The sequence below is a fragment of the Schistocerca americana genome, chromosome 3, assembly GCF_021461395.2.
Source record: "Schistocerca americana isolate TAMUIC-IGC-003095 chromosome 3, iqSchAmer2.1, whole genome shotgun sequence".
Taxonomy (NCBI): Eukaryota; Metazoa; Arthropoda; class Insecta; order Orthoptera; family Acrididae; genus Schistocerca; species Schistocerca americana.
In genome coordinates, this window is record NC_060121.1 from 192,493,976 (window position 1) to 192,514,069 (window position 20,094).

Consider the following 20,094-nt stretch of genomic DNA (forward strand, 5'->3'; position numbering starts at 1 on the left):
TTTTGATCTCTGAACGAACTTCACTTGTCTAAGCTAAAGATTAACTCTGGTTCCACCCGTAAAACAAATCGGGAAGCAGAGAGAGAGATTTCGTTTATACAGTGAGTTCGCTAGTGTTTATTGTGTTTGATAAACCGGCGTCGCCGGTTTCGAGTGTTACGAAGCAAGTGTAGTTTCGTACTATTGCAACGGGAATATGGTCTTCAGAACAAATAACAGGCTCACACATGTATGCAGCGAATGTTTTTGTTGACCAGTACTACCAGACTGTTATAAACTGCCATGTGGTTTGCTGCATATAACAGGTTTTGGGACGATTGATGGATACCTGCCACAGTGCGGATATCTGTGGGTGACGCGTACTATTCCAGCGGAACATTTTTGGTAAGAATTAGGTATGAGCAAGTTGTTTCGTTTAGAATGCTACACATCATATCCTGATGTACTTGTTGGGTACCGAAAACTGTAATTAAGCTCGTAAGATACAGTGGCATATGCTGTTTGTTCTTAGTCTTATGTGGGACTAACACATTGTACCTTTAATTTTCTGTAGAAAAAGAAAATGAACTGGACTTCATAATTTATGGTAGTAGCCTGGAAAATTGTAGGAGTGCATATTTATGAGTTCCTAGTTCCCCCCCCCCCCCCCCCCCCCCCCGCCCGATTTCTGACGTGGAGATTCCAGTTTTATCACTACATTTCGGGAAATCGTATCCGCCTATTAATTCAGTATGCTATGTAGGACAGATATAACAATACTGCTTAACTTCAGAGTATTACGTTAGGCCCTAAAGCGTGGCAGTTTGTTTTGTGTGTGGCGAGATTAAGAAGCTCCTTGTAACGCAGTTTGTTGTAATTAATGGGTGTGTTTGTAATTGTACATGGCAGTATGCTGTACGGCTTACTTTAATTAATGTGGTCTGTTAAGAAGTCAATGAATATGCATGAAGTACATGATAAATAAATCTAGAAATATAGCATATAAATTTATTTAAAATGTGTTTTCTGGGAACATGAATGACACGTGTGATAGGCCTATGTATTTACAGAACCTCCCTTTCACCTGTTTGTTCTATTTTATTTAGTATTTAATAGCTCTGCTTTAAATTTTCTGAAATTCAGAGCCTTCTATTCCACCACCAATGCTCCTGCTGTCATTTTACTTTGCTCCCTTTCTGTCCCCCCCCCCCCCCTCCCCCACCCCTGGTCTAACCTCCCAAGTGCACCTAGCTGCCCTTCCCTGTCCCCATCCCATCCCTGTGTGCTCCATGCTCCCACAAACAACACTTAACCATCACCTACCCCTACCTCTGTCCCTACCCCTACCTCCACCCCTACACTGCTCTCCCTCCCCACCCCAGCCACCTCGTTATACCCACCACCCAGACTGTTTCTCCCATCATCCATAGTTGCTCACAGTCTGGTCCCAGCAGCCAGAGACAGTGGTCATGTTTGTGTGTGTGTGTGTGTGTGTGTGTGTGTGTGTGTGTGTGTGTGTGTGTGTGTGTGTTTTGTCTACCATAGGAGAAGGCATTTTGGCTAAAAGCTTGCTTGTTGAGCAGTCTTTTTGTTGTGCTTGTCTTTGTCTCAATATCTCCTCTGTATGGTGATTATTATTATTAATAATAATAATATTGCTACCATCATTATTAGTGAAAACTGCCTTAAGGAATAAGTATTTCCTTAAGTCAAATGTCATACAGTAAAAATGTTTTTACTTTACCTTTCATACTTTCTTTGCCAGTGCTTAAGAGTCTAAGCTTATCAGAATTTTGAATATTTGTTTGTGTCTTACGGCTGAAGGAACAGTGAGAACGAAGTTGAAAGGCATATGAACCACAGTAAAGTGTGGGGGCCAGAGTAAAGTAGTGAGAATTAAAAGGCTGATGAGAAAAAGGGAAGTGAGGTAAAGGAAACTGGGGGGGGGGGGGGGGGGGAGTAGTGGTTGAGGTGGATGAGAGAGAGTGATTGCTGAGGCCATGGGGTTATTGGACTAAATGATGTGTTGCAAGAACAGTTTATAGCTCTACAGGATCTGGCATTAGAGGGAAGGAGCAAGGCTGCATGGCTTAAAAGCAGTCATGCAAGTTGACCATGTTATGATTAGTATCATATTATTGAGGTTAAAGTTACACTCGGTAGCAGTTTGGCATTAGCCATGGCTGTGAGAAGATGCTTTCAACCGTCATGCCAACTTAAGGGGAGCTGGAACGAATCATCTCCTACATGTTAATTTTAGCAATTAGAAGGAACATTTTTTCTAAAACCATTTAACATATTGCTCTGATATTTGGGCTATATGTTCAGTTAATAATTCTCTACAAAATTATAATGCCATGTTAAGAACTATTTATTGGTTTTTGTTTTACAATTTTTGTAAACAGATGCTTATTTTTTTCTCTAAAATTTTGCACTTTTTCTTCTATAACTCTTGAATTGTATAATATTTTTTTTGACAATTTGTTATAAAAATGAAAAAAAAGAAGTAAACATTATTATATATAAATTTCATTGATATACTGTTAGCAGTTTTTGAGAAAATGTTCCTCAAAAGTGAAAATTTTAAAGTTACGGGAAATGGCTTCCAAAGTTTTTAAATACATTCCTGTGCCCTATATGATGGATTATCAGCATCCTCTTCTTTTTCCAGTGTTAGTTTCCTTTTCACTGGTCTTTTCTTCCCTTTTGCTACATGTTGTAGGCTTTTCACTCTTCTTCCTGTACGTCTTAGTCTTTCTTCATCAATTAGCACATTGTGCAAATGGTGTTGTGTCGTAGTTGGAAACCTAAACGTTTCAGCACATCACATTTGATAATGTTTCCATCATTGTGTGTTGCCACTGCATCATACACTCCAAACTGCAATGTTTTTATCTGTACAAACACTTTTTTGGAAATCCTAATCCAAATTAAATTATGTACACTTTTATTTGGATTTTGTGTTTTCCCATGTAAACACTTCTCCAATAAACTTGGCTGTGATAAATCTCAGAATATGGGCTTAATTACAGCATTTGGCAAACTGTTTTTATGGTCATATTCCTTTCCTGATTGGTACTTACACCATGAGTCATCACCTGTGGGACACAGTGCATGTTGTGGGTGCTCATTTGTTGATGCAGTATGAAAAAATAATGCCCAAACTGCTCTCCTCATGTGCTCAATGCTTCTTGTATTTTGCCTAATTGCACACCCATAATACCTCTGCAATCTATCAATTGCTTCATCTGTCAGTCTTCCTCTTCCTCCAAGGATCTTACCATCACTAAGCTTCTATGATCCTAATGTCTGCTTTAGTTTGTGCAAGCAAGCCCCCTTGCGCTTCTGCACAAGTCCAATGTACTCCTGTTTTTTAATGTGAATTTCATTGTCATAAGGTTTGAGTTCCTCTACAGCTTTATATCCCTTAGAATCACCATCTCCTAGATAGTTAGTGTATCGTACATTATACCACTCCTGTGATCTGGAAAAAATTGCTTTCACTCCCTCTACTTCCATCGCTCCACTCGTGTCATGAAAATTTGCTTCACAACTTTCACTATGTTCGTCCTTGGTATTGCCCTTACATCTACAATGTTTTGAGAGAATAGCAACATCAATTACGTTGCAACTGTCTCCATTGGTAGCTGTCACAACTCCATTTAGAGATTTATGACCTCTACATTGCCATGATCCATCCAAAGCAACAGTTAAATCTCTACAATTCCCATTGTCTGTCACAGCTTCTTCAACTGCTTTCTTCATTGCTGCTTGAGCAATATCTTCAGCAGAAGATCACACCAATTCATTATAAAATCCAAACTTAGTTGGTGGTTTTGGCGAGTTCACAATTCCAGGTAACATTGTCCCTGCAGCACTGCCCTTGCCAATGCAACGCAAACCATACACTGGCCTAACATTTACATCATACACCTTCATTCCACTATTACCACTATGAGGAATATTGTTAGAATTACGAAACAAAACTTCTGCCGCACATTTGTTACACTTCAATAACATTTTACATGCCAAACCAATATGTGAAGTTACTTTCATTTCCAGTCCTCTTTCTTTGCAAACTTGGCATAATACATTATGTTTCAAAATATTAGAGTGCAAGGAAATGTTAATTATTTCATTCACATCATTACTGTCACACTCATAGGTTTCAAATTTTTCTTTGCTGTCACAAAGTTTCTTGCTGGAAGAAGTTACATTACATTCATTTGGAATAGTCGGTGAAGCAGTCTGAGCAGCATCTCCCTTCGAAACAATGAAAGATTTCTTCTTCCACTCATTGTGCCTTTTCTTAAACACTCGATTGCTGAAACGGGGCATATTGATATCCACAAACCAAATATGCAAAACAGGTTTGAGCAAAATTCATCAATGCAAAATTGAACAGCTAAACAACACAAAGCAAACTCCACAAGTAAACACACATGGTATAGCATTTATGTTTACCGATATGTACAGTCACTTGTCACAGAGATAAAGCCATACAACATTGGAAAACAAAACCCTGTCTAATTCCGCAAAGATAGCCTGCTTGCAGCCAGCAAGCAGTGTCATCAGAGGTGACACACCAAGTCGCTACAACTGTTTACGTGGTGCGTCAACTTTGCAGCAATAAAAAACACACTTAGAATTCACTTAGAAGGGTGAAACTTAATTTGTTTTATTCAGAACTCTCCAAATAATTTGATAATGAAAAAAACCAAAAAACGTTAATTTCGTCTTTTTCATCGTTCCGGCTCTCCTTAAACAGTGAAGCTATATTTTCAACAAAGTTGGTATATGATATGACTGACTTTATGGTGGGATACAGTATACCAGGGTTCGCTATGGATTTTATATATGTTTGAGGGACAGATTTTGCATCTTTTCTACATGTGTATGATCTGTATGGCAAAGGATTGTGAGAAGGAATGGAATAATGATGAAGCTATATATTTTGTATTTTTGATGGGTACCAGAATACCACTTCAGTGGGGGGAGAATAATTTTTGGGAACAATATTTTTTCCTCATTTCAGGGTGCAATGATTGATAGTCAAAGTAGTGGGGGAGAATGTGGCCAGGCTGCTTGAGACAGCATTAGTTTTAGGTAATAAGAAGCATGCTCCGTTGGTTGTTGTTGGAGTATCAGGAGTACAGTACCATGTTTGTTGAGTGACGCCCTTGGCAAAATGAGGCATACAGAGAAAGGGAATGTTCATCATTCTACATCTACATCTACATTGGTACTCCGCAAGCCACCCAACGGTGTGTGGCGGAGGGCACTTTACGTGCCACTGTCATTACCTCCCTTTCCTGTTCCAGTCGCGTATGGTTCGCGGGAAGAACGACTGTCTGAAAGCCTCCGTGCGCGCTCTAATCTCTCTAATTTTACATTCGTGATCTCCTCCGGAGGTATAAGTAGGGGGAAGCAATATATTCGATACCTCATCCAGAAACGCACCCTCTCGAAACCTGGCGAGCAAGCTACACCGCGATGCAGAGCGCCTCTCTTGCAGAGTCTGCCACTTGAGTTTATTAACCATCTCCGTAACGCTATAACGGTTACCAAATAACCCGGTGACGAAATGCGCCGCTCTTCTTTGGATCTTTTCTATCTCCTCCGTCAACCCGACCTGGTACGGATCCCACACTGATGAGCAATACTCAAGTATAGGTCGAACGAGTGTTTTGTAAGCCACCTCCTTTGTTGATGGACTACATTTTCTAAGCACTCTCCCAATGAATCTCAACCTGGTACCCGCCTTACCAACAATTAATTTTATATGATCATTCCACTTCAAATCGTTCCGTACGCATACTCCCAGATATTTTACAGAAGTAACTGCTACCAGTGTTTGTTCCGCTATCATATAATCATACAATAAAGGATCCTTCTTTCTATGTATTCGCAATACATTACATTTGTCTAGGTTAAGGGTCAGTTGCCACTCCCTGCACCAAGTGCCTATCCGCTGCAGATCTTCCTGTATTTCGCTACAATTTTCTAATGCAGCAACTTCTCTGTATACTACAGCATCATCCGCGAAAAGCCGCATGGAACTTCCGACACTATCTACTAAGTCATTTATATATATTGTGAAAAGCAATGGTCCCATAACACTCCCCTGTGGCACGCCAGAGGTTACTTTAACGTCTGTAGACGTCTCTCCATTGATAACAACATGCTGTGTTCTGTTTGCTAAAAACTCTTCAATCCAGCCACACAGCTGGTCTGATATTCCGTAGGCTCTTACTTTGTTTATCAGGCGACAGTGCGGAACTGTATCGAACGCCTTCCGGAAGTCAAGAAAAATAGCATCTACCTGGGAGCCTGTATCTAATATTTTCTGGGTCTCATGAACAAATAACGCGAGTTGGGTCTCACACGATCGCTGTTTCCGGAATCCATGTTGATTCCTACATAGTAGATTCTGGGTTTCCAGAAATGACATGATACGCGAGCAAAAAACATGTTCTAAAATTCTACAAGAGATCGACGTAAGAGATATAGGTCTATAGTTTTGCGCATCTGCAGGTTCATGCATGTGGCAAGACTGTACTGGGGAAACATTTTGGTATAGAAGGGACATAATTGATGACTGATATTAGTATTATATAAGAGATTTTTTGTGGAGAGAGCAGAGAAGTGGAAGTCAATATCCAGGATGGTGGTTTGCTGAGCTGAAGAGGTTAAAGAGCACTGCTTAAGTGAATAGCAGTTGCAGGCCATTATGTAATTGTTCATCTGTATAAGGAATAAGCAGTAGGTCTAGGGTTGACAGGGACGGTGGTAGGGATACTGTTTGATGGTGACAAGGCCTTTAGGTTGAATGATGTTGGTGATAAGCACAACTAGAGGGAGTCAGGAGTGAATGGATAGGAACTATGGAGAGGTGATGGAGGAAGTGGTGAATCTATAATGTGGGAAGCTAGATTGTGACCATTGGACTGGAGATGTTAGTTAATTTTGGTGGAATGTTTTTTCAAGGAAGTATGGTACCCACCTTCAGCACTGGAAAATACAGATATTGTGTGTGTGTGTGTGTGTGTGTGTGTGTGTGTGGGGAGGGGGGGGGGGGTTTGGTTGGTTGAAGGGATGGATGAACGGCAGAGACAAGGTTCAGTGTGTGCTTTGGATGAATATGCAGTATGATAAAACGGTGTTTTCTTTGTAATGAGTAGATAAAGAATAACAGGTCTTTGACTAGTCTGGCATTTGGTGTGGAACTGACAGTTAAGCTTTTAGATAGGAATGAAACTTAGTCAGTCAAAGAGTTCTCGAGAGGATATGTTGAAAGTAGTGCTAAGCTTGTGCTTGGGTTTTGAATTCTTTGTGATGAGAAGTTTCTGTGAGTATTCAACATGGGAAAGACTAGTGATATAGGATCGGCTGCTATTAGGTGTTGACAAAGCAGTTATAGTGTATTTAATACATACTGTAATTTTGATGTGGGTTCTTGCAAAGCTGCTTCAGTGATACCTGTGCCATAGTGGCCTGCTTAGGTAGAATCACATTTTTTAGTGACAGGGATTGGTGAAATCTTAAGACTTGCAGATCTTTCTGGAAGCAAGAGACATCCAGAATGGGAAATTTTCATTGTCTAACCATTTGGAGAGGAGGAGTGAGGGTTGTGTTAACAGTGTGTCTGGAAGACATGTAATTGACCTAGGTAGGTGGAGTGAAGATCTATGGTCAGATTTAAAATGATATGTAGTTATAAGAGGAAAAAGAAAAAATATATATTTTCAGAAAATTAACTCTGGGGATATTGTGGTAACACTAGGCAGTAAGTGTTAACACCTTCATCATTATTATCGTAATCATCATCATTTTCTTCTTTTTCATCACCACACATCCAATGATGTTAGGAAAATACTACTCTTGTGTTTCAGAGGATGTGCTCGGATTCATCTATGTTTGCACATAAAAGTGAAATATCTACATCTATACACCATAAACAACCTTACAATGTTTAGCAATGGCAGCAGTTTTTTTGTTTTTCATACATGAGCCATGTCAAGTGTTTTACATATTCATGAAAGTTATTGTTACTCATGTTATGTAACTTATTCATTTGCAAATTAGGAGCTGCATTTCTGTCACAGTATTCATTTACACTCTGAATTTTTAATGTTTGGTATACAATCTAATTTTCAGCAATAGTAGGGAGTAGTGCCAAAACATAACAATAATATGGAAATAATGTCATTAAAATGATTTTCTTTTGCCTTTTACAGGGGTCAGCATACTTCAGAATAAAGCAGATATCCATGTGCTGATTTCCAAGTGTGATAACTTGACTTCCTGGAAGCCTCTGCAGGAGAAAATGATTCTTAGATGACTTCTGTATAAATAGCAAGCAGGAAGCTTTGACAATGGCACCAACAATCCAATCCAATATTAATACTGAGCGGGATCAGCGCCCAGTAAGGCCAGGAGAGAAACGATCTGAGTTAGTATGCAGGGTAAAATATTGTAATACTTTGCCAGATATTCCATTTGATCCCAAATTTATAACATATCCATTTGAATCAATTCGATTTATTCAGTACAACCCCACATCTTTAGAAAGAAATTATAAATATGAAGTTCTTACAGAACATGACCTTGGAGTCCATATTGATTTAATTAATAAAGATACATATGCTGGTGATCCTGGAGCAGTCTTGGATCCTGCAGATGAGAAGTTATTGGAAGAAGATGTTTTAACACCACAAGACTCAAAACGCTCTCGTCATCATGCACGAAGTGTCTCCTGGTTGAGGAGAACAGAATATATTTCTACTGAACAAACAAGATTTCAGCCTCAGACTATGGACAAAGTAGAAGCGAAGGTTGGTTACAGCATTAAGAAAAATTTCAAGGATGAAACACTTATTATGGACCGGGATAGTCAAATTAAAGCAATTGAGAAGACATTTGAGGATTCTAAGAAGCCCATTGAGAAGCATTATAGTAAACCAAATGTTGTTCCTGTAGAAATACAGCCAGTATATCCAGACTTTAAGATATGGAAGTATCCTTGTGCCCAAGTTATTTTTGATTCTGATCCTGCACCAACTGGTAGATCTTTCCCAGCTCAGATTGAAGAAATGTCACAGGCAATGATACGAGGTGTCATGGATGAGAGTGGAGAACAGTTTGTAGCATACTTTTTGCCTACTCAAGAAACTCTAGAGAAAAGACGCAAAGATTTTACAAATTGTGTTGAATATGAGGATGAAGAAGAGTATGACTACAAAATGGCTCGTGAATACAATTGGAATGTGAAAAGCAAAGCATCCAAAGGTTATGAAGAAAACTACTTCCTTGTTGTACGTGAGGATGGTGTTTATTATAATGAACTAGAAACGAGAGTTAGACTCAGTAAGCGGCGTCAAAAAGTGGGACAACAGCCGAATAATACAAGATTGATTGTACGTCATCGCCCATTGAAAGCTCAAGAATATCGTATGCAGAGGTACAGGGAACGTCAGCTTGAACCTCCTGGTGAGGAGGAGGAAGAAGAAGATGAAGAGGATGAGGAAGAGGAGGAAGAAACACAGGAACAGCAGCAGCAAGAAGATGGAGAAGAAACACAACAGGATGATAAAACAGAACAGAGAGAAGAAGATGGTGAAGCTGATGGGGAGGACTCTGATGGTGAAAAGGCAACAGAGGATGGTGAGACACAGAATGGCGAAGCTGCTGAGGAAGATGATGACCAGGAGAACAGTGGCAATGACAGTGCTATTGCCAGTGAGAGTGAGAAGGAAGGAAGTGACAAAGATGAGAGTGACAAGGAAGCAAGTGATAAGGATGGTAGTGATAAAGAAGCAAGTGAGAGGGATGATAGCGATAAAGAAGCAAGTGACAGGGAAGCTAGTGACAGGGAAGCGAGTGATAAAGAAGAGAGCCAAGAAGAAAATGAGGAAGAAGGCGAAGAGGCAGAGGGCGAAAGACAAGAAACAGAGATGGAAGTAGAAGGAGAGGAAGAAGAAACAGGCACAGAGAAAGAGGCAGAAGAAGATCAAGAGGCTGCAGCTAGTGCCAAGGAAGATGGCAGAAGTGACAGTGAGGAAGAGGGCAGTGCTAGTGAGGGGAGCACATCATCAGGAAGTAACAAATCACAGTCGGGCAGTGGAAGCGGAAGTGGAAGTGGTAGTGATAGCAGTAGCGCCAGTGACAGTGATAGCGGTGTGTGATATTTCATTTTTTGTTGCTTGCGATGTAAATATTTGTTTTATAGATTTTCATTGTGTGTGAGTATATACACTGTGTAAATCTGATCATGAATGACAGTTCTGTAATGAAATAGTCATTAATTCTCTTATATTTTGTGATTTATTGTAATAAATAGTGAACTTGATATTCACTTTGATGACAAGGAAATGCTTGCCAGGTGGTTATACCTGTCATGTGATGTTCTCTGATCAGAATATAATAAAATCCATGTTCATTGAACCCCTACTGCCTTTTGAAACTTCTGTCACTTTTACGTGGTTTCCATAATAATTGTCATTTTCCTGCCGAGGTAAAAACTTTTCATGGTGTGTTTTTCAGTTTTCATTTTTGGTTCATAATTTGAAACATTATAAAAAATAATTGTAATAATGGAAACTCCAGATTGGAATGTCAACACTCTCCCAGTTCATACTACCATCCAACTGTCATGCTCCTCCTCCCTTTTCACATAACTACCCACTGGTCACCTTCCAGGAATTCCTTACCTACAACTTGGCCTCACCATCCTTCCTCAGGTCCATTCCTCAGAAGACCAACATTTCAGCATAAGAAAGACTAGCCATACACAATCTCTAAACAAATCCTGACCTAATCATCCTACCTGCAGAAAAATGTTCCACCACTGTTGTTATGAATAACAGTGACTACCTGGTGGAATCTGTGTGCCAATTATCTGACTCCTCTACATTAACTGTGCCAAAATGTCCCATTACAGAAGTCCAACACAACCTCCAATCCCTGCTTCAAGCCTTAGGCCCTTCCCAGAACCTCTCCACTGAATCTATTTCCCTCGTCACCCCTGTGACACCCTGCACACCCACCTTCTACATGCTCCCCAAAATCCACAAACGCAACAATCCTGGGCACCCTGTTGTGGCGGTATTGTGCCACCACTGAAAGAATTTTGCCCTCATTGACCAACGCCTACAACCAATTGTCCATAATCTAGCCTCTCTTGTCAAAGGCCCCAACCAGTTCCTTCACTGACGATTCACCATCCCCACCCCTTTACCTCCTGGGACCCCACTCATCCTTGTTGACACCACCTCCCTGTACACCAACATTCGTCATGCTCACGGTCTTACCACTGCTGAACACTACCTTTCCCAATGTCCTTTGAACTCCAAAGCCACTACCTAATTCCTCATGCACCTTATTAATTTTATCCTATGTAGTTGTTGTTGTTGTTGTTGCTGTTGTTGTGGTCTTCAGTCCTGAGACTGGTTTGATGCAGCTCTCCATGCTACCCTATCCTGTCCAAGCTTCTTCATCTCCCAGTACTTACTGCAACCTACATCCTTCTGAATCTGCTTAGTGTATTCATCTCTTGGTCTCCCTCTACGATTTTTACCCTCCACGCTGCCCTCCAATGCTAAATTTGTGATCCCTTGATGCCTCAGAACATGTCCTAACAACCGGTCCCTTCTTTTTGTCAAGTTGTGCCACAAACTCCGTCTCCGCAATTCTGTTCAATACTTCATCATTAGTTATGTGATCTACCCATCTAATCTTCAGCATTCTTCTGTAGCACCACATTTCGAAACCTTCTATTCTCTTCTTGTCTAAACTATTTATTGTCCCTGTTTCACTTCCATACATGGCTACACTCTATACAAATACTTTAAGAAAAGACTTCCTGAAACTTAAATCAATACTCGATGTTAACAAATTTCTCTTTTTCAGAAACACTTTCATTGCCATTGCCAATCTACATTTTATATCCTCTCTACTTCGATCATCATCAGTTATTTTGCTCCCCAAATAGCAAAACTCCTTTACTATTTTAAGTGTCTCATTTCGTAATCTAATTCCCTCGGCATCGCCAGACTTAATTCGACTACGTTCCGTTATCCTCGTTTTGCTTTTGTTGATGTTCATCTTATATCCTCCTTTCAAAACACTGTCCATTCCGTTCAACTGCTCTTCTGAGTCCTTTGCTGTCTCTGATAGAATTACAATGTCATCGGCGAACCTCAAAGTTTTTATTTCTTCTCCATGGATTTTAATACCTACTCCAAATTTTTCTTTTGTTTCCTTTACTGCTTGCTCAATATACAGATTGAATAACATCGGGGAGAGGCTACAACCCTGTCTCACTCCCTTCCCAACCACTACTTCCCTTTCATGCCCTCGACTCTTATAACTGCCATCTGGCTTGTGTACAAATTGTAAATAGCCTTTCGCTCCCTGAATTTTACCCCTGCCACCTTCAGAATTTGAAAGAGAGTATTCCAGTCAACATTGTCGAAAGCTTTCTCTAAGTCTCCAAATGCTAGAAACGTAGGTTTGCCTTTCCTTAATCTTTCTTTTAAGATAAGTCGTAAGGTCAGTATTGCCTTACGTGTTCCAATATTTCTACGGAATCCAAACTGATCTTCCCCGAGGTAATCTGTAAAGAATTCGTGTTAGTATTTTGCAGCTGTGACTTATTAAACTGATAGTTCAGTAATTTTCACATCTGTCAACACTTGCTTTCTTTGGGATTGGAATTATTATATTCTTCTTGAAGTCTGAGGGTATTTCGCCTGTCTCATACATCTTACTCACCAGATGGTAGAGTTTTTTCAGGACTGGCTCTCCCAAGGCTGTCAGTAGTTCTAATGGAATGTTGTCTACTCCTGGGGCCTTGTTTCGACTCAAGTCTTTCAGCGTTCTGTCAAACTTGACGCAGTATTGTATCTTCCATTTCATCTTCATCTACATCCTCTTCCATTTCCATAATATTGTCCTCAAGTACATCGCCCCTGTATAGACCCTCTTTATACTCCTTCCACCTTTCTGCTTTCCCTTCTTTGCTTAGAACTGGGTTTCCACCTGAGCTCTTGACATTCATACAAGTGGTTCTCTTTTCTCCAAAGGTCTCTAATTTTCCTGTAGGCAGTATCTATCTTACCCCTAGTGAGATAAGCATCTACATCCTTACATCTGTCCTCTAGTCATCCCTGCATAGCCATTTTACACTTCCTGTTGATCTCATTTTTGAGACGTTTGTATTCCTTTTTGCCTGCTTCATTTACTGCATTTTTATATTTTCTCCTTTCATCAATTAAATTCAATATTTCTTCTGTTACCCAAGGATTTCTACTAGCCCTTGTCTTTTTACCTATTTGATCCTCTGCTGCCTTCACTACTTCATCTCTCAGAGCTACCCATTCTTCTTCTACTATACTTCTTTCCCCCATTCCTGTCGGTTGTTCCCTTATGCTCTCTCTGAAACTCTGTACAACCTCTGGTTTAGTCAGTTTATCCAGGTCCTATCTCCTTAAATTCCCACCTTTTTGCAGTGTCTTCAGTTTTAATCTACAGTTCATAACCAATAGATTGTGGTCAGAGTCCACATCTGCCCCTGGAAATGTCTTACAATTTAAAACCTGGTTCCTAAATCTCTGTCTTACCATTATATAATCTGTCTGATACCTTCTAGTATCTCCAGGATTCTTCCATGTATACAACTTTTTTATGATGAACCAAGTGTTAGCTATGATTAAGTTATGCTCTGTGCAAAACTTTACCAGGTGCCTTCCTCTTTCATTTCTTAGCCTCAATCCATATTCACCTACTATGTTTCCTTCTCTCCCTTTTCCTACTCTCGAATTCCAGTCACCCATGACTATTAAATTTTCATCTCCCTTCTAACTCACATCTAATTCTCTTTTGAGCAGAGGGTGTACAAACAAATCTGTGGGAGAGCCATGGGCATCTGCATGCCATCCTCCTGTGTCAATCTGTATACGTGCCATCTAGAGGAGGTCTCCTTAGCCTCCCAAAACGCCAAACCCCTCGTCTGGTTCATGTTAATTGATGATATCTTCATGCTCTGGACTCAGGGCCAGGACACCCTATTTTCATCCCTTCACAACCTCAACCCCTTTGCCCCCATCCGCTTCACCTGGTCTTCCTCGATCCAGCGTTCCATCTTCCTGGACATTGATGCCCTCCCCTGTTATGACTCCATCTGCACCTCTGTGCACATAAAACCAGCAACCAACTGTCATCTCTTTTAACCCCCCCTACCCCCCCAAAAAAAGTCCCTCTCACACAGCCTGGTCAGCCAGATACGGCATATCTGCACTGATGAGAACTCCCTTGCCCAGGGTGGTGAGGCTCTCACCAAGGCCTTCACAGACATGCACTATCCCCCGAACCTAGTCTTCTAACAGATATCCCATGTCATTTCCACTCACATCCCCAATCCTCCTACTACCCCCAAGAACCAGCCACAAAGGAGGACCTGTTTCATCAATCAGTACCACCTTGGGCCGGAACAACTGAACCACATCCTCGACAGGGCTTTGCTTATCTGTTGTCATGTCCCGAAGGACAGTCTGCCGGAGATCCTTCCCAGCCCTTCTAAAGTGGCGTTCTGTCACCCGCCCAACTTCCACAACATCCCAGTCCATCCATAGCAGCCATGTTATATACCAGCTCCACTGCAATCACAGCACAGCTTTTTATATTGGTATGACTACCTGTTAGCTGTCCACCAGGATAAGCGGCCACCCTGTGGCATGACATGCTTGATTTCAATGGCTGCCTCACTACCCGAGCATCTGGATCCTTCCCTCCCACAACTAACTTTTCTAAACTCTATAGATGGAAGTTATCCTTAAAACACATTCTCCGCTCCTGAACTTATCCTGACCTGAACCTACAGTAACATACTACTCCCACACATTCCAGCCAACAGTTTCCACCCACCTGTCCTGTCACCTTCTCCGTATTCTTGTCTCCCAGCCTCTTTGTGTGCTGCCCTCTGCCAAAGCACCTGCATTTCTTTCCTCACTCCTCTCTTTTTTTTCGCTCAATTTTTCCCTCCTTCCAGCCCCACAACCTCCTGATGCAATGCGTATTGGCATTTTAGTCCCTTCACATTCTGCCACACAACATTCCTCTCTCCCCCCACTTGTACACTGCTATCCCTTCCACTTCCCTGCTCCCTCTAGATTGCTGCTGGAAGTGTTCTGGTCCAAGCTGCCAGAGTTGAGGGTCATGTGTGCGTGAGGTGAGATTGCTTGTGTGAATGAATGGTATGTTTCTTTTTCTGATGAAGTCATTGTCCAAAAGCAGTGTAGAAGTGTCTTTTAAATTGTGCGTGTCTGCAACTTAATGTGTCATCTTTACGGTAAGTGAAATTATTAAAAATAATTGTAATAAATATGTCACATGTTGCATATTCAGCAAAGAATAACCTATATATTTTTATGTGGAAAATGAAACATGTACCCTGCTTTCCTTGTTTCCATTTTAGTGACATTACAAGTACAATCTGTAAAATAATTGAAACAGATTAAGCACCAGTTACATCAGCAAAATATTTGGTTTTGGTTTAAAAGATGATGTGATTTCCTTTCTAATGAGTTTCCTTGTTTTAAATATGCATAGGGGAAGACTTGTTTTACTTTACTTGTTGTTATTGTGATGCTGACAAAACATAATTCTAACATCTACAACAGTTGTTTTACTTTTGTGTAAGATATTGTGCAACATTTTACACACTGAAAAATAATTGTATTTCATACAAATGAAATCTGAAACAGTGAAATCACTGTCAAGTTGTCCCTTCAATTTTTACCAATGACATTCCTTCTTGAGGTATTTTGCAAGTGCAGTTACAACAGTAGACAAAATGGGTCCGAAGTTAATGTAAATGCTGATCTCCCATTTATCCAACAAAATATGTAAATGGTGATAATGAAGGTGGGTTAGCAGGATGTGTTGAAGTGGAAAGGAAATGGTTACTGATTACTCAAATACTTTGGAGCAATAATTAGCAACATAACTTTCATAAGAAATAAAATTATTGTTAATATCTTTGCTGATAGTAATTTTTGCAGATTAACCAGAGACCAGTTGTGATACAAAACAATACCACTGAAGTAAAAGTGTCATGAACTATAAATATGTATGCATCAGTATTACCACTTGTGAATGAGATGTAGTGCACTTACAATGCTATAGTGGCAACAGATGGAAAATTTTCAGGGTCAAAGTCAGGAAGACAGAATGGATAGTGTGTTGAATGTAATAGTAATAATGATTGATTTGGCTCATCCTAGAATGTTACAAATCACAAGAGCAATATTTAAAATATTTTGAATATGTATTAAAGGGTTTAAGCAAATATTTCATTATGTATGAAAGTCACATTTATCATGTAGACGGAAGGGATTGACAGGCTGGCAACTCTGGAGATAAAGAGAAATAAATTCAAAAAACTGTTTTTCTCAGTGATAGTGTATTCCTTTTTCTGGAGACAAACTATTCCCTATGAGAGTTATATTATGATGTCATAACATGAAACTGTATATCAGACTTAAATAATTCTGTTCAGGACTTCCATAGCCAGACGCACTAGCAAGTATTGTTGCATGTTCTGGAAATATTTCCCGAAGCTATTATGTTGGCAGTTTGAATTAATGGATAATACCTTTGACTTTTTGAACATACAAGGTTTGTTTGTTAATACTTTCCCTTTAGTCAGTCTTCTGAGAAAGTAGTTAATGTGTATCAGATCAGGAGATCTGGGTAGAGGAATGATTTCTGTGATATGCCTGTGTTTGAAGAGGGCTTCTATTTAGCTCAACTGTTAATGGATTAGTGAATTTGTTGAATTTGTGCTTGTGTACAACACATGCAACAGCCCTGAGAGGAACTTCATGCACTGTATTCCTTTGCATTCTGTGTGAATTTCAAAAGAATATGTACGTATTTTAAGATGAAACTATGCTTCACCCATAAAACAACAGAGTTTCTATTCTTATTGAGCAATAAGAAAATAAAATGTTGTCGCATAGGCATAAGAGGAGTAATTTTTTAATAGATTATACTTGACAAATACACAACTTTATCATCACACCTCTTCAGTATAGAAAATTAAGGGTAATTAGTCTGTTGTGAAAGTGTTCATAATGGTTCCCATTAAAACAATGATTATTGTTTTGTTGAACAGTGTCTTATTTACCTAAATTCAAAAATTTTTTGCCACTCTGCTCAGTGGTGTTGGAGGCTTACAATTTTATTACATTTTTTAGTTAAAATTCTGGGTGCAGCTCTAATGATGTAAATCTTTTACCAAATTATGTGTAACATGCTTGGAAGAACTGTAGATTCTTAGGAAAATTATACTTAACTAATATCTGACAAGTTGCAGAAATACTGCTCAGATATATAAAACTATAGTCATCATGGGTAATGGAGAGGGTGTAGGAGGGGACCACTAAGCTTTAAGTAATTATTTGTTGTTGTTGTTGTTGTTGTGGTCTTCAGTCCTGAGACTGGTTTGATGCAGCTCTCCATGCTACTCTATCCTGTGCAAGCTTCTTCATCTCCCAGTACCTACTGCAACCTACATCCTTCTGAATCTGCTTAGTGTATTCATCTCTTGGTCTCCCTCTACGATTTTTACCCTCCACGCTGCCCTCCAATACTAAATTGGTGATCCCTTGATGCCTCAACACATGTCCTACCAACCGATCCCTTCTTCTAGTCAAGTTGTGCCACAAACTTCTCTTCTCCCCAATCCTATTCAATACTTCCTCATTAGTTATGTGATCTACCCATCTAATCTTCAGCATTCTTCTGTATTTGTATAAACACTTAAATATTCCTGCTGTGGTCGGAAATTCACATACATTGTTTTTGATGGCAGCTTCTGATAAGACAAGACGTCTCATAGAAGCAGAGGGTACGAGTTGGACACACATGCATTAATGTGGCACACAGTAAGGTAAAATAATATTGCTGGTAAATTGTAAGTAGCCCTCTTCTACAGCTGAGTGGGTAGGATGTCTGACTACCAAGCAGTGGACCTAGATTCAATTCCATATTCCCAAGGATTTTCCTGGTGAGAGGACTGGACCAGCATCTTCTCAGCCTTATGGTGCCAATTAAGGAGCTTCTTGGATGAGAACTAGAGGTTCTGAGATCTCGCAAGCTGAAGCCATGCCCCTTCATACCATGCTCAGATGACACCATCACAGCAGGCGTAACACGGCCTGGACATAGTCACAGAGTTTGTTTGTTTGGTTTGTAGATTGTAAGTAGGCAATACGATGTAAATACAGCAAAGCAAATACACAAGAATGACAACTTCCTGTTAAATTTTAACTTTTTGCTAACTTTAGTTACTGGTGCCACCTCCTGTGTGTGGCAAAAATTATTCGGATAAGGTTACGTGTGGAAGGAAATAAGTTACTTATTTACAAATGTGGAAGCTTATTTAATTAAGTACTTCATGGCAAAAGCTCATACACTGAATAAAATTTAATACTGTTCACAAATGATATGTGGTCATCCATACACAGCAAATACGAAGTTAAAAAAACTGTAATAAAGTAAGAAAACTTGTAAGGTGTGCACCCAACAGTTCTTTTTATACAACTTGCCGTACCTCCACTTTTAGTTTGAATAACATATGGCCATCTTTGTGATAATGAAAACTGCTGCATAATTCAATCAAATAGTGAGTTTCTCATTGATTTTTTCCACTAAACATTTATTGTCCTGTGCTTTCAACACTTTCGTCTTTGTGTGTTTAACAGTGTTACGGCTCAGTGATGAGGAAGTATGGGCTATAGACCTTGTCCGTTGGTATACTTCTGCGACTATACCCTTTTATTGTTCTTTGATTCATTGCACTGGATTTTGGCCTATATCATAACAATAACAGAGATACAGTAGCTGTCTCAGAACAGTATAGCTACAAAAACAAGGACATTTTCAGCATAAAGAAGCAACTGTGTTTTTTTTTCCTCCCAAATCTTGAGATCCAAATAATTTGACTTTCTACAATTTTATTGTACAGATATGTATCGTTAATAATGTAATGTAAGAGGTTCATTCAAATGAAACCTGGTCAGCGTGTCTACTTTTGCCTTACATGTAAGGTGGAACATTGTAACTGCAGATATACTGGCACCGTCTATTGGTAGAGTGTCTGACATGTGCACACTGTTTGATGTTGCATATCGCCAGTGTGGTTTCACGCTGAACAGAAGGTGGTCATACGAGTTATCGTCCACTACCAAACATCCAGGCAAGTAAGGACGTACAATGAGGAGTGATTCGAATTTTGGCAGCAGGGGGAGTTGGAGACCGTGAAATGTATTGGTGGATGAAAGCTGTGTACGGTAGTAGTCTAAGTTGTTCAAGTGTTGTGGAATGTCGTGAACGATTCCTTGAGGGGTGCGAGTGACTGGAAGACGATGCTCATCCTGGACAGGCTCATCGTGTCATCACACTGGAAATTGTTGTGCAAGTGAATGCTTTAGTCGTGGACAACCGCAGAATCACTGGGTATTAGCGTGTGCACCACCCACACCATAATGCATCAACATTTGAACTTTCGAAAAATCTGTGCACAGTGGGTTCCCCACCAACTGACTGCCCAACAGTGCAATACTCGAATGGCGCTATCTTTGAGTCGTCTGTAATGTTATCATGAGTACGTGTACTGTGCATAACTACATTTTTGAGTTAATAAAATCGTTACCGTTACTTTACGCTAGTGACAGAGTTTCATTTGAATGCCCCTTATATTGTGGAGGCACCATATCAAAGATTGGCGAATGAAATGAGATTTCCCATTAAATGATGAAAGATTGAGTTTTTCTACAGAGTTCTCAAGCTGCTGCTGACACCAATTTCTGTTCATTTCTTCATGGCATCTGGCAACGTAATTTTATTTGAACAACATATAGCAGACCCTCATTATTTCAGAAACTGGATAAACCAAAAACTCAGTTAACTTGTACTATCTGTTTTGTTCCTGCCGAATTACAACAAAAAATCTACCGTTTAAATTGAATTTCAGATAATTTGTACAACAAACTAAATTTGGTACCCATATTATATATTCCAAATCTTATTCTTTGTCAAAACTGAATAAGTATG

At 39.8% G+C, this 20,094-nt stretch overlaps 1 protein-coding gene across 2 annotated transcripts; it reads left to right on the top strand.

Moving 5' to 3' along the window:
- The first annotated feature begins 20 nt into the window (after nt 1-20).
- Nucleotides 21-10,422, top strand: LOC124605441 (RNA polymerase II-associated factor 1 homolog). 2 transcript variants are annotated; one of them, XM_047137115.1, is made up of 2 exons: nt 21-395; nt 8,217-10,422. In XM_047137115.1, the coding sequence occupies exon 2, from the start codon at nt 8,355-8,357 to the stop codon at nt 10,161-10,163; it is 1,809 nt and encodes a 602-aa protein (XP_046993071.1). In that variant the 5' UTR covers nt 21-395; nt 8,217-8,354; the 3' UTR covers nt 10,164-10,422. The 2 variants fall into 2 exon arrangements, with proteins under 2 accessions (XP_046993071.1, XP_046993070.1); XM_047137114.1 differs by having other exon boundaries at nt 21-384.
- Nucleotides 10,423-20,094: the final 9,672 nt, after the last annotated feature.

What these genes read in the sequence shown, in the direction of transcription:
- LOC124605441 (XM_047137115.1), top strand. Translation starts at nt 8,355, where the DNA reads ATGGCACCAACAATCCAATCCAATATTAATACTGAGCGGGATCAGCGC.